The following is a 13,752-nucleotide window of genomic DNA, read 5'->3' on the forward strand; positions in this document are numbered from 1 at the left end:
TGACATCTGCACTCCATGGCAACAGCTGGGATCAGATATACCCTGATCCCAACTGTTAACCCTTTTGATGCCGTGATCAATGTCATGATTAATAGCCGTCAGCTCCAGCAATTGGAATCGCTGGATTTTATGGGTTTAAAGTACAGCCCTGGGCCCAACAAAAGCACTTAGGGCTGACCTGAGGTATGCCCTAACAGCAGCCTGTGCATTTTACATGCACAGACATTAATGCATTGGAATACAATTCCAATGCAGTTAAAAAAAAAAAAAAAGAAAAACAATTTAAATGTAAACGTCGCCTTGTGGGGAAAAAAAAAATGCAAATAAAGTTTCATAAAATAATTTGTAAAAAAAAAAAGTGCATGAAAAATAAAGAATTAACATGATTATTATTATTATGATTTTATTAGGCTTATGGAGTATTTTTTGTCAGATACTGTAAAATTCGAACGCTCTATTATGGAGGTATTCTTTTCTAGAATTATTGCTTTTAGCAAACATGTTCTGACATATGGCACCACACAGAGCTCCATAAAGCAGCACAAAGAGTCTCTTATGCTCCTTATTATGGAACTGCAGCGGACTGCATGAGGTCTTAAAGTTATGCTGTTCGGACCCATGTCTGACAGCATAATGAAACATTTTTATAGCAGCTATGTAAAGTATATGTAATAAAGAAGATTTATATTATTTATTAAAATTTATACAACAGGGCAAAGGTTAGTTCTACAATATTACCCAAATTTTAGATATAACCTACCTGTAAATTATATGTATTTATTACTTAATATGAAAAATAAAAAATAACATCTGATGAATTGACAAAACAGAACATTCCGGTACACTAAGTAGTAGTGGTGGTGTTGTCGTGACTATAGACCCAAATACAGTACATGTTATTTGAACATGAACCTAGATTTTCTTTTTAATTTAGACCACAATATATCTAGAAATGACAATGACTGTAAATAACGTGAACACTTTGGCTCTGTGCCGGAGCTATATATTTAGTGCCAGGATTACCAAGTAGTTAAGCTGCAGTGATTAATCATAGTTGTGACCCAACCCTTTCCACATGTCCATCAAAGAGAGGCATTCCCAATTCAGAAACCTCTATTACCGAGACCAAAGAGAAACTGCAAAGAGCATCTCCTGCTTCGGAGAACCCAGCCCGCCATGTATTACATAGTCACCCATTCATTTTAATGGGCCTCCATTTAATACAAAATTTCCCTGTTATGCAAGGAAAATGTGTGGCTGCCCATAGCTTACCCCAATGATAACAGCTGATGGCCAGGGTTTCCGATACATGACCATCACAAATCAGTTCATCACCATTGTATTGCATTTAGATCAATAAATATAATATTTTAGGCTGTGTTCACATCAGTGTTTCTCTTCCGTTGAGGAGCGCCGTTTGAGGTTTCCGTTGGGTTAACCCTTCAAAAGCTAAGTTTTCAGTAAGCCTTTCCATTAAGGGTTTAACCCGATGGAACCCCTCAATGGAAGGACAACACTGATGTGAACACAGCCTTAGAATGGGCCCAGCAATTTCTCCAGGGAAAAGGTTTTCCTTCTCTAAAATTTAAAAAGCAACAGAATTTTAATTTGCTGATATGAGAACATTAAGGTATAGATTCCCTGCAATTGCTTGCACCAGACAGGACAAATTTAACATAAGGCAAAGTGGTTTCCAAAAATGGAAAAATTATTTTTAGGTTGACAGCCATAATGAAGACAGTTATGCAAAGCCTTTATAAAATATGTCAAAATGTAATTCAAGCCTTACATTGCTGAGGGCTCTGAATATTGATAGACTGAGCTCTGCATATCTTTAATCTAACAAGAGTCCATGTGTACTGCAGTCCACGGGAAGAAAATTATTTCATTATGATAAACGTGTCACGAGTACAACGCTAGACTGCACCACACTTTAATAAGAAATAAGAATGTAAGAAATCAAAAAATAATGATATCTACTGGGAAAATATAGTGGAGATCAATATTATCTGCCAGGCGACTCTTGTGAAATATTCAGTCTGTTGTGTAATTAGCAGGAGAAGGGATGGCATGGAATATTTTGCTGCGCTAGTTCTGTGTGCCACATAATTGACATAATTGCTCTCTTTTACTGTGATACGTGTATTATTGGTTTATATTTCAAACGGCAAAGGAAATAGCAGTTTTTTTTAAAACTAATTTTCAAGTAGCCAATTACAGGAACTTCAGATTATGATATATACACCGTATTTTGTTGCATAGTTTATATTATTAATAGTTTTACTAATTAAGTACATACACTACTGTACATTCAGGAGAACCCTTGAGATTTGGGGGAAACTGAATAGCAGATGTGCTTTCTGGAATGCAGCAATATTGTTGTACAACGCAGAAATATCCCTAAACTCAGAGATACAGGCGTTTCCAACTCCTATCCAGATATGAATCCAATAATGAGAATATGATCTATGAGAACCATCAATGATTAATTAAGCTAATCTTTAACCCTTAATAACAGCCAAGTTATGAATGATTATTAGGCTACATATACTTGTCAGGTGTGTGCACGGAGTTTGTAATCCATAGTAAGAGCTGAAGGCACTCTCTGTGCTGTGTCTATACATAACTATATTACACAATGCTTCAATGACCAAATACCTCTGTATTACAGTGTCCGGTGGAGCATGTCACAATTTATTTTTTATTTCCAAAATGTTGTTCGTAGAATCCGACAGAAAAATTATGAAATTGGAGGCATACAGAGGTACAGTATAGCCCCATAGACTTCTATGGGTGAAGTATTATGGCTCTGCTTTAGGCCCCCTGCACACCGCTGTAGCTGTGTGTACGGTCCGTGATTACGGCAGTAATTGCGGTTCTGCAATTGCTAATAGAATACGGCAGCAAAACTGTGGTCGTGTGCATGGCGCCTTACTTGGAGGTTTACTGAACCGTAATACGCCTGTGTGCATGATCCTTTAATATCAGCCTTTTTTTTTATAATGGAAGTCAGTAGCAGACATATGTATGGGTATACTTTTGTATAAGTATTTACAGATTTTGGATTCATAAGAAGAAACAAAAAGGAGAAAAACTTTTGTAATTTGGTGTGCCACTCCTACAATCCTAATGGCTCATGAACATAAGTGCATCATGGCTCCATGCAACCCCCTCAGTTATACGGCATTATTATTGTCATCATACTAACCTGTAGCATTTGCAGATAGCCTTCTTGTGGGTCACAAGGAAGTGAAGCGACACGATGGCTGTTACTTATGCATCTGACATTATTGTCTTTCGTAGAAGGAAAGATTTGTCGTATAACGGTTATTCTTCCAAGAGCGCTGTGCACAAGCTCCACTATTTCAGCATCATTGATTTCCTAGGCCAAAGCAAGAAAACACAGTTGGTATTAAGTGGCTGTTTATTCACATTCTGTAAGAATTTATATGTCTATGTCTGTGTAGCTTAGGCACTTGGTTGGTTTGTGTGAACTTTGGCACTTGAGAAAATCTCCCAAAAAACCTGTGCACTTAATGTGATAAATAATAAGTTATAGGGTGACATAGGAAAAGAAAGTTGTTGTTATAGCTATTTAATCCGTTTTTTAACCCATTGCTTTAAGACCGTTAGTATCTTTATAATATATTTAGCACTGTTTTCAATACAAAAGAAAGCTATTGGTGAATTGTAAGCCAGCACGATCGATAAGTCTTATGAAATACAGTAACAAGAGATTGGCAGCATCCAAAAAAGTGTTAAAAAAAAGGTTATTTTAGTCACCATGCAACTTTTTGCCATTCTGTATTTATAAAGGTCATGATACCGAGCCACAATTAGCCATTTGGCAAGTTATCACATACCATTATATCAGATGGAAAAAGAAGGATACTTAAAATCTAAAGAGCATTTTTTCAGACATTAATTTTAGCTTCATTGGTTACACATTGGTTATAAATTAGAAAGAGCTAAACATATGGAATGAAAAACACTACAAAACACTGAAAAAATATACATTATGGTGTTTAATGAAACATTCTGTAAATAAACATGGCTCATGCTTTTTGAAAGTGTCTTTCATTCATTGATATCAATATGTTATTACTGTTTATTAAAGTTCTCAGGGAGTTCTGGTTCTACTTGTGGAGATCCAGCTGGTTAGGAAGTTTTACAGGAAATGCTTCCTGGGTAAAAGTATGCAAATGAAAAAAACTGTGTCTAGTGCCACCTATAGGCAACTACCATGTAAGTCAATGTCCGACCCATTAAAAAGCCTTGAAACATGACTAGGAATATCAATTAAACTAGACAGACACCCATCTATATACAGCTGTTCCAGAGTTTATAAAGTTAAAATGTATCTTTTAGCAACTGCTTTGTTTAGATATTGTAAAACATAGATCCATGTTATAACATAGTTAAATAGGGTTTCTGCTTATTTAAGTTTTAGAAAAAACAAAAACCTTTAAGCATACAAATACAGGTTTTTGGACCCTAGGCAAGAATATATGGATAATCTTGTATTTTATTCATCCACGGTCAGAGTCCTAAATGGTCACTAACTTTTCAACAAACTTTGCATAAATCAATAGTATAATTGAATATAAGAAACTTTGTGATATATCTTATTAGGGGGAAAAAATGCCTCTTTCTCTACTTATCAGGCTCCTTTCTCCCGCCCCCTCTTAACTGTTCATTCACTTTCAATTTATTGCTTTTCCTTATCCTCAAGACAAGATGGAATATCAGCTTACTGAGGGATCAGGTTACAGCTGCCCATAGAAGTCTATGGAGAGGGGGAGGAGGGAGCAGGAGCAAAATGGGAGAGAGACAGAGGAGAGAGATACATACACACACACACACACACACACACACACAAACTGCAGCAGCTTAAAGTAGGTGTTCTATCTCACCGCAGTGCTGGATTCAAAGCTACACTGCTCATTACTGCTGTGTAATCTTCATGCTGCTGCAGTTTCTATATATGTGATAGATAGAGATTGTGGAGCAGGATCTTCTCTACTTTGTGTGTGCAGTGTGTAGAAGACATGATAGTGGTTAGTCTTCATCCACTAGCTCAGGGAGAACAGAGAATTAAAGGGGTTTTATGAGTTATTTAAAAAAAAATTGGCCAATGTAGGAAGGATGCAAAAAAAAAAAAAAAAGGCATTATTCCCTTACAGATCCCCGTTGTTCAAGTGTTGCCGCTCCATTCCTCCCCACCGCTGTTTATTGACATAGCTGCAGTGATGTTGTGTCTGTATAGTCACATGATCGCTGCAGCCAAGCTCTGGCCTGAGCGATTCTGTGCCGTATACCCACTGAGACCAGTGATTGGCTGCAATGATCATGTGGGTAAGCACATCATCGCTGCGGCTATGTCAATACACAGCAGTGGGGAGGAACTGAGCCGGCGGTGCTGGAACGACAGGGATCTGTGAGGTAAGTAATGGCTCTTTTTTTTCTCCTTTATTGGCCAATTTTTTTTTAATAACTCAGAAAACACCTTTAAAGATCGAGCCTAAAGATGGGAAAACTGCTAATAAATTCTGGATACAAGTCATATAATGGACAGAAATAGTGTTATTTCTCATGTACACATATATGACAGTTTATTTTTAAAGTCATCTAAAAGGTTAGGTATGCTTTAACCCTGTCACAGCTCATCGCCACTTTCCGTGTCAAACAGTGTTTTGTTTTTTTTGTAAGTAAATTAAACAATTGAATACCATGCCCCCTTTTATTAAACACTTTGCATGAGTCACAAAAAGAGTGCTTGCCATCATAAATATGGCGTACAGCCTGAACACAATTCTTTTCAAATGAAGAACTGGCATTATTGTCTTGATAAATATGCCACAATTAATAACTTTTACATGTCACACTAGATTTTCCCTGCATTGGTTATTAGCTGGCCACAGCTTGCCCTGGCAAAGTCAGCTATTTGCCAGGGGAGCTGGACCAGCAGTGATCTGGGTGAAACAATCCCTTTAATTGTAATCAAAGAAAAGGTAAATACATAATTTAAAAAACTGCAAAATATTAAGTCTGTACCAAGCTGTTGTTTCAACTTTTCACATAATAAACTGGAGCCAGTGACCTAGCACAGCATGAACTAATCTTTGACTCAAACCATGAAGCTTACATCCACAAGTCTGTGTTCTGTTTATCTGATTCTCAAGTGGCCTCTTTTCACACATATCAAGCTTTCATCTTTATGACTTTGTAGTAGCAATTGTCAGTTCTGTACTAACTAAGAAATTGTCTTTTAGCACAATAGAAAGAAAAAGAACGCAACATTTTACTTGGGCATTAATTAATAACATTAGTTCTAAAATAAGAGGTCTATAAATTATTTAAATGTTGTTAACTAGTTAGTGCCAAATATAACAATGAACTAGCCATGAATAAGAGCACAGATCGTGTTCGAAACGCGTAGGCTCCCTCAATTTGCCATCTTGACCGCCTTGCATTGCGTTCCTTCTCCTCTGTTCGTTATTTTATTGTTCACGTCTAATAAAGTGGAAACCGAGTTTCCTTTTATCACTACACCTCGCTGGATCGTACCTTTCTTTCTCTCGTGTTGTCTGCCGTGTGCCGTCACAGAGATCCGGGTGAGATCTGAACGCAGAGCTGGTGAGCAGGAGGTTTCCTTCTACTCCTTCTTTTCCTCAAACAACTTTTGTACCAAATCTCTACCCTTATAAGATTTCTAAATTGTAGGTACACATTGCTGTTCTAAACCACCATCATTAACCCATCATCCATTTGAAACCATATAATAAACAATATAAATTATATTATTAACCACTAAACCACCTAGACATCCAAGGATATTAGATATTAACTAGACCAGCAAGGATAATGGATATCAATATCAATACTTTCATCATTCCAGATCACCAGAGATATGATTATCCACTAAGATACTTTATATATTCCACCTCTTGCCAGGTGCCATTATAAGGAAATATGTATGTATATATAAACAGTTATGGTTTTACGTATCAGGACATAATAAAATAAAATCTGGTCCTTAGAAGTCTTAAAATTAGGTCAATACAACCTCAGATGAACAACAACACACGACAAATTACACGTATAATTATTTAATTAATAAAAGCTAGGCCAAAATGGAAAAACCCATGTGTGAAAAACTAAGTACACCCCATGAATCAATTGCTTGTAGAACCACCTTTAGCAGCAATAACTTCAAGTAATTGTTTTCTGTATGACTTTATCAGTCTCTTATATCATTCTGGAGGAATTTTGTCCCTCTCTTCTTTACATCGTTGCTTCAGTTCATTAAGGTTTGTGGCCATTTGTTTATACACAGCTTTCTTAAGGTCCCACCACAGGATCTCAATTGGGTTGAGCTCTGGACTCTGACTGGGTTATTGCAACACCTTGATTCTTTTCTTTTTCAGCCATTCTGTTGTAGATTTGCTGGTGTGCTTGGAAAGATTGTCCTGTTTCATGAACCACTTTCGGTCAAGCTTTAGCAGTTGGATAGAAGGCCTCACATCTGACTCTAGAATACTTTTTTAATATGAAGGAGTTCATGGTCGACTCAATAACTGCAAGGTGCTCAGGTACTGTGGCTGCAAAACAAGCCCCAAATCATCACCCCTCCATCACCGGGCTTGACACTTGGTATGAAGTGTTTGTGCGGATATGCTGTGTGTGGTTTTCTCTAATCGGGCCGCTGAGCATTATGGCCAAACTTCTCCACTTTGGTCTTGTCTGTCCAAAAGACATTGTTCCAAAAGTCTTGGGGTTTGTTCTGATGCAACTTTGCAAACGTATCTGTGCTCCCATGTTCTTTTTAGAAAGAAGAGGCTTTCTTCTGGCAACCTTACTAAACAAGCCATACTTGTTCAGTCTTTTTCAAATTGTACTGTCATAAACTTGAGCATTTAACATGCTGAGGACTTTAGAGTCAGACATGTAGCTCTGGTTTTTTTGCAAGTTCTCTAAGCATAGCCTGTTCTGACCTTGGGGTGAATTTTCTGGGACGTCCACTCCTGGGAATATTGTCAACTGTCTTGAATGTTTTCCACTTGTGAATAAACTTTCTCACTGTAGAATGATGGACTTCAAATTGATGGAAATGGCCAATTAACCCTTCCCAGATTGATGGGCAGCAACAATTGCTTCTCTAAGATCATTGCTGATGTGTCTCCTCCTTAGGATTGTGTTAACACATGCCTAAATGATCCAGACCAGCAAACTGACAAAACTTCTGTTTTTATACAGGACTGTCACATAGCAAATGTGGTGCGAATATTTAAAGAGGGTTCACAAAGTGAGCCTGGAAACTATAGGTTTGTACGTTTAACCTCTCATGGGTTTATAAGGGATCAGTCCTGTCAAAGTAATTTGGTCAGCTTCTATGAGGAGGTAAGTTCTAGACTGGACCGGGGTGAGTCATTGGATGTCATATATCTTGATCTGGATAATTTGAAGGCTTGGGCAGAGAAGTGAGATATAGGCAGAGAAAAATAAATGTCACCATTACATACTAAATGAAAAAACACTGGGTAACACTGACATGGAAAAGGACTTAGGAATTGAAGTTGATGTAAACTTAACTGTACCATCCAGTGCCAGACAGCTGCTGCCAAGGAAAATAAGATCATAGGGTGCATCAAAAGTGGCATAGATTCACAAAACGAGAGCATAGTTCTACCACTTTGTAAACCAGTACACTAGAAAGACATTGTAGAGCTTGAGCGCGTTGAAAGGCGTGTAAAGAAGTAATAAATGGAATGGGTGGACTACAGAAGGATTATTAAAATTAGGGTTATGTCGTTTTGAAAAAGACAGCAGAGGAATGACCTAATAACTATGTATAAATATATCAAAAGTCAACACTGAGATCTATCTCATGATCTATTTATACAGAGGACTGTAACTATAACAAGAAGGTTTTTACACAAACATAGAATGGGGATTCTTTACTGTGAGAGCAGTGGGACTATGAAACTCTCTGTCAAAGGAAGTTGTCATGGTAAATTCACTGAAAGAGTTTAAAAGGGGCCCGGATGTCATTCTTGAGTGTAATAATAATAATGCAAGCTTTATTTACTATATTACTGTAGAAGGGTCGTTAATCCATGATTGCCATATTTGGGTCAGGTAGAAATTATTTTTCCTAAGATTATAAATATTGGCTTTTGCCTCATGGGGGTTTTTACCTCCCTCTGGATCAACATTGCAAAATAATAAACTGAACTGGATGGACCTGTCTTTTTTCAGCCTTACAAACTATGTTACTATGGGTGAAAGTATAGTACCAATATGGTAAAAAATAAAACATATTGCAAATTGAGAAATTCAAACAAAAGCCCCAATACATACATGAACTACATTAAAGTGAACGGGTTCTCCGTGAAGTTACTGTATCACCAGGCACAAAATAAAGTTAAAAAAACAAACATGCAGCTCTGCTTAATGTATCATATTATACAAAAAGATTCACCAAAAACACCTTATAAATTTAAGATGAGAAATAGTAATGATTTATGTGGTATGTATGATCTTAAAGGGATAACTCATAAAAACTATATTTTGTCAAAACTTGGCTATGCAATTTTCTTTGCCCTTTTCTGGACTAAATACAAAGGACAAATTGGTCATAATATATGACATCTGACCTAAAGTGACTACTAACAGAAAAAGCGAATCATAGCCAGGAAAAGTGTGTGCAGATAGAGAGAAAGGTCTGCACATTTAAGAGCAGGCAATAGACTTGCAAATGAGCGAATATTACGTATTTTAAGCCAAATTAATCAAAGTAGAACATGATTAAAGGAGGGCTGAGAACAGTAACACTGAGAAAGTATCTTTATTAGGAAATGAAAGAAGTGGTGTGATACTATTAATGAGAAGGTGAATGTGCTGAATAGAGTCTCTGCTATTTGATATGTTCATGTTAGATTTAAAAAAAAGAGGTAATAGAACATAAAAAAGTTAAAATAGAAAACAAAATAATGTCATACAAATATAGCAAAACCACTCCAAAAGACTACCTCTTTAACCCCTTCCCGACATTTGTTGTATGGATATGTCATGGAAAGCTAGTGCTTCCCGCATTTTGCCGTATCCATACGCCAAATGCTTGGCACCGGCTCAGAAGCTGAGCCGGTGCCATCATCCCCGGATGTTAGTGGTATCTTACAGCCGACATTTGGCTGTAAAGGCGGGGACAGAAATTAGCGTCGATCCCCGCCATCTACCCCTTAAATGCAGCGCTCAAACGCGATCGCTGCATTTAAGGTGTTTACAGCTCATCGGAATCCCAGCAATGAACCCCAGCACCGAGTTTCCAGTGGCTGCAATGGCAACTGGAGGCCTAATACTGGCCTCCCGGTCTGCCTAGCATAGAAGCCGGGCAGGACCCGCCCGGCGGCAGAGTTTAATTGGCTTCCGCAGCCGCCGGCAAGACGACGCCGGCTCAGGATCTAATCCAGCGTCATCAGCGTATGTTACAGCGTATGTTACAGCTGACATCCACCTGTAATGGCAGGAAGCAGAGATAGCTCTGATCCCTGCCATTAACCCCTTCAATGCAGCGATCGAAAGCGATCGCTGCATCTCAGAGGTTGCTAGCAGATCGCCAGCCCTGACAGGCAATCAGGACTGGCGACTACTGCTTTGGCAACAGGAAACACAATGGCCTCCTTCTCTGCCATTATGTAAGCCGATTAGGCCCCGCCGGGAGGCGAAGCCTAATTGGCTTGCTGTCAGTGAATAACTGACAGATATAATACACTGCACTACGTAGGTAGCACAATGTATTAAAAATAAATAAATCTGACATTTGGACCTTCAAGTCCCCTATTGGGACTTGAAAACAAGTGAAAAAAAAAGTGTAAAAAAAAAAAATGAAAACAATAAAAGTTTGAAGACATAATAAAAGTTTGAAGTAATAAAATAAAACACAATCGCCCTGTTCCCTTATCAAGCCCTTTATTATTGAAAAAAATAATAATAAACCATAGGTATTTGGTATCGCCGCGACCATAACAACCTGAGGTATAAAAATATTATATTATTTATTGCATGCGGTGAACAGCGTAAAAAAAAAAAGTGTACAAAAACTATACCAGAGTTTGTTTTTTGGTCACTTTGCCCTACAAATATTGGAATAAAAGAAGTGATCAAAAAGTCGCACATATCCAAAAATGGTACCTATAAAAACTATAGCTCGTCTCACAAAAAACAAGCCCTCATACAGCTCCGTCAACAAAAAAGTTAAAAAGTTATGGTTCTCACAACTTGGCGACAGAAAAAATACATTCTTTTTACAAAAGTAATTTTATTGTGCAAAACATTGTAAAACATAAAAAAGTGCTATAAATTAGGTATCACCGGAATCGTACTGACCCGCAGAATAAAGATAACATGTAGTTTATAACGCATGGTGAACGCTGTATAAAAAAACCTAAAAAAACTAAGCCAGTGGAGGTTTTTTGTTTACCTGGCCTATAGGATAAAAGGTGATCAAAAAGTCTCATGTACCCCAAAATGGTACCAATAATAACTACAGCTCGTCCTGCAAAAAAAACCGCCCTCATACCACTACGTCTATGAAAAAATAAAATTAGTTATGGCTCCAATAAGTCAGGAAATAAAAAATATGCAGTTGTGCCGGCCCAAGGGGAACATTTCTTCTGTTTCAAGAGGCGATTTATCAAGGACCTAAAATTAGGGAACCAGGAAGGGGAGGGCCCAAACATATCTGCTGGAAGCTAGGGCGCCTGTATTATACCAGGCTGCAAAGGTGCGGAGTGTGGTCCAAAAGGGGAGTAAGGAAGAATATTTATCAGTGCGACACTGGCCTGTGCAGAAAGGATTGCTTCACAGCGTAACACACATCTATGGATCATTTTATTGGTTTTTTTACCCAATTATTATACCACCTGACTATGCCCCTGATAAACTCTGCCCAGTTTACATGTACCCCCACATTATAAACGGAAATACCAGCTATATCCAAACAAAACTACTACCAAACAAAATGCGGTCTCCGAAAGCCAAATGGTGCTCCCTCCCCTCTGAACCCTACAGTGTGCCCAGACAGCAGTTTCCTTCCACTTATATGGCATCACCATACCTGGGAGAACCCTTTTAATAATTTTTGGGGTGTGTGTCTCCGGTGGCACAAACTGGCCACGACATACTTGCCACTGAAATGTCACATCTAGGGAAAAATATAATTTTTTCATTTGCACTATCCGCAGCGCATTCACTATGGAAAAGACCTGTGGGGTGAAAATGCTTACTACACCCCTTTAATAAATGCCTTGAGGGGTGTAGTTCCAAAATGGGGTCACTTTCTTTTTTTTACTTCACATCAGAGCCTCTGCAATTGTGAACCCATAATTTGTAAATCGCCAAATTAGGCCTCAATTTTACATGGTGCTCTCTCTCCTGAGCTTGGTCAAATGTCCAGATAAAAGATTAGGGTCACATGTAGGGTGTTTCTAAAACCGGGAAACACAGCATAATATTAGAGAGCTGTCTTGTTATGGTGGCACAAGCTGGGCACCACATACTGGCATATCTATGGAAAAAAATTCTATTTTCACTCTGCAACATCGAGTGCACACTAATTTCTACAAAACACCTGCAGGGTTAACATGCCCACTACACCCCTAGGTGAATGCATTGAGGGGTGTAGTTTCCAAAATGTGGTCACTTCTGGGGGTTTCCAATGTTTTAGTCCCACAGGTGCCCAGAAACAAATCCAGCAAAATCTGCACTCCAAATGTCTTATTGAAGAAAAGGGATTGTTTTTATTTTCACTGCCCAATTCTAATAAATTCTATGAAACTCCAGTGGGGTCAAAATGCTCACTACGCCCCTAGATGAATCCCTCAAGGGATGTAGTTTCCTATATGGGGTCACTTGTGGTTTTGGTCCCCTCAGGGGCTTTGCAAATGTGACATCGCCTCCGCAAACCATTCCTGCTAAATGTGATCTCCAAAAGCCAAATAGCGCTCTTTCCCTTCTAAGCACTGCCGTGTGTCCAAACAGCCGTTTATTACCACATGTGGGGTTTTGTTTTACTCGGGAGAAATTGCTTTACAAGTTTTATGGTGTTTTTTCTCCTTCAGTCCTTGTGAATATCGGAAAAAATGAGCTAAGCCTACATTTTCTTTGAAAAAATGTAGATTTTAATTTTCACGGCCTACCTCCAATAATTTCTGTAAAAAAACCTGTGCAGTCAAAATGCTCACTATACCCCTAGATAATTTCCTTGAGGTGTGTAGTTTCCCAAATGGGGTCACTTTTGGGGGATTTCCACTGTTTTGGCAACACAAGACATGGTGCCGAAAAAAATATTCTAATAAAAATAAGGCCCCAAAATCCACTAGGTGCTCCTTTGCTTCTGAGACCGGTGCTTCAGTCCAGTAGCACACTAGAGCCACATGTGGGATATTTCCTAAAACGTCAGTAAATATTGAGTTGTATTTCTCTGGTAAAACTTTGTGTTATAAAAAAAATTTGGATTCAATATTAATTTCTGCAAAAAAATATGAAATTTGTAAATTTCACATCTACTTTGCTTTAATTCCTGTGAAACGTCTAAAGGGTGACGACATTTTCTAAATTCTGTTTTGAATACTTTGAGGGGTGAAGTTTTTAAAATGGTGTGACTTTTTGGGGGTTTCTAATATATAACAACCTCAGAGCCACTTCATAACTGGACTGGCCCCTGTAAAAATAGTTTGACGTTTTCTTGAA

General features: G+C 38.1%; 1 protein-coding gene across 2 annotated transcripts in view; it reads right to left on the bottom strand.

Annotated features, from left to right (window-relative positions):
• Positions 1-13,752, bottom strand: part of GRID1 (glutamate ionotropic receptor delta type subunit 1) — an 832,880-nt gene that overhangs the window by 186,770 nt on the left and 632,358 nt on the right. For both annotated transcript variants that reach the window (XM_075841706.1, XM_075841707.1), the window contains exon 6: positions 3,209-3,382. In XM_075841706.1, coding sequence (XP_075697821.1) covers positions 3,209-3,382 — 174 coding nt within the window. The remainder of the gene's footprint in view (positions 1-3,208; positions 3,383-13,752) is intronic.

This window comes from Rhinoderma darwinii, chromosome 11 (genome assembly GCF_050947455.1).
Source record: "Rhinoderma darwinii isolate aRhiDar2 chromosome 11, aRhiDar2.hap1, whole genome shotgun sequence".
NCBI classification, from domain to species: domain Eukaryota; kingdom Metazoa; phylum Chordata; class Amphibia; order Anura; family Rhinodermatidae; genus Rhinoderma; species Rhinoderma darwinii.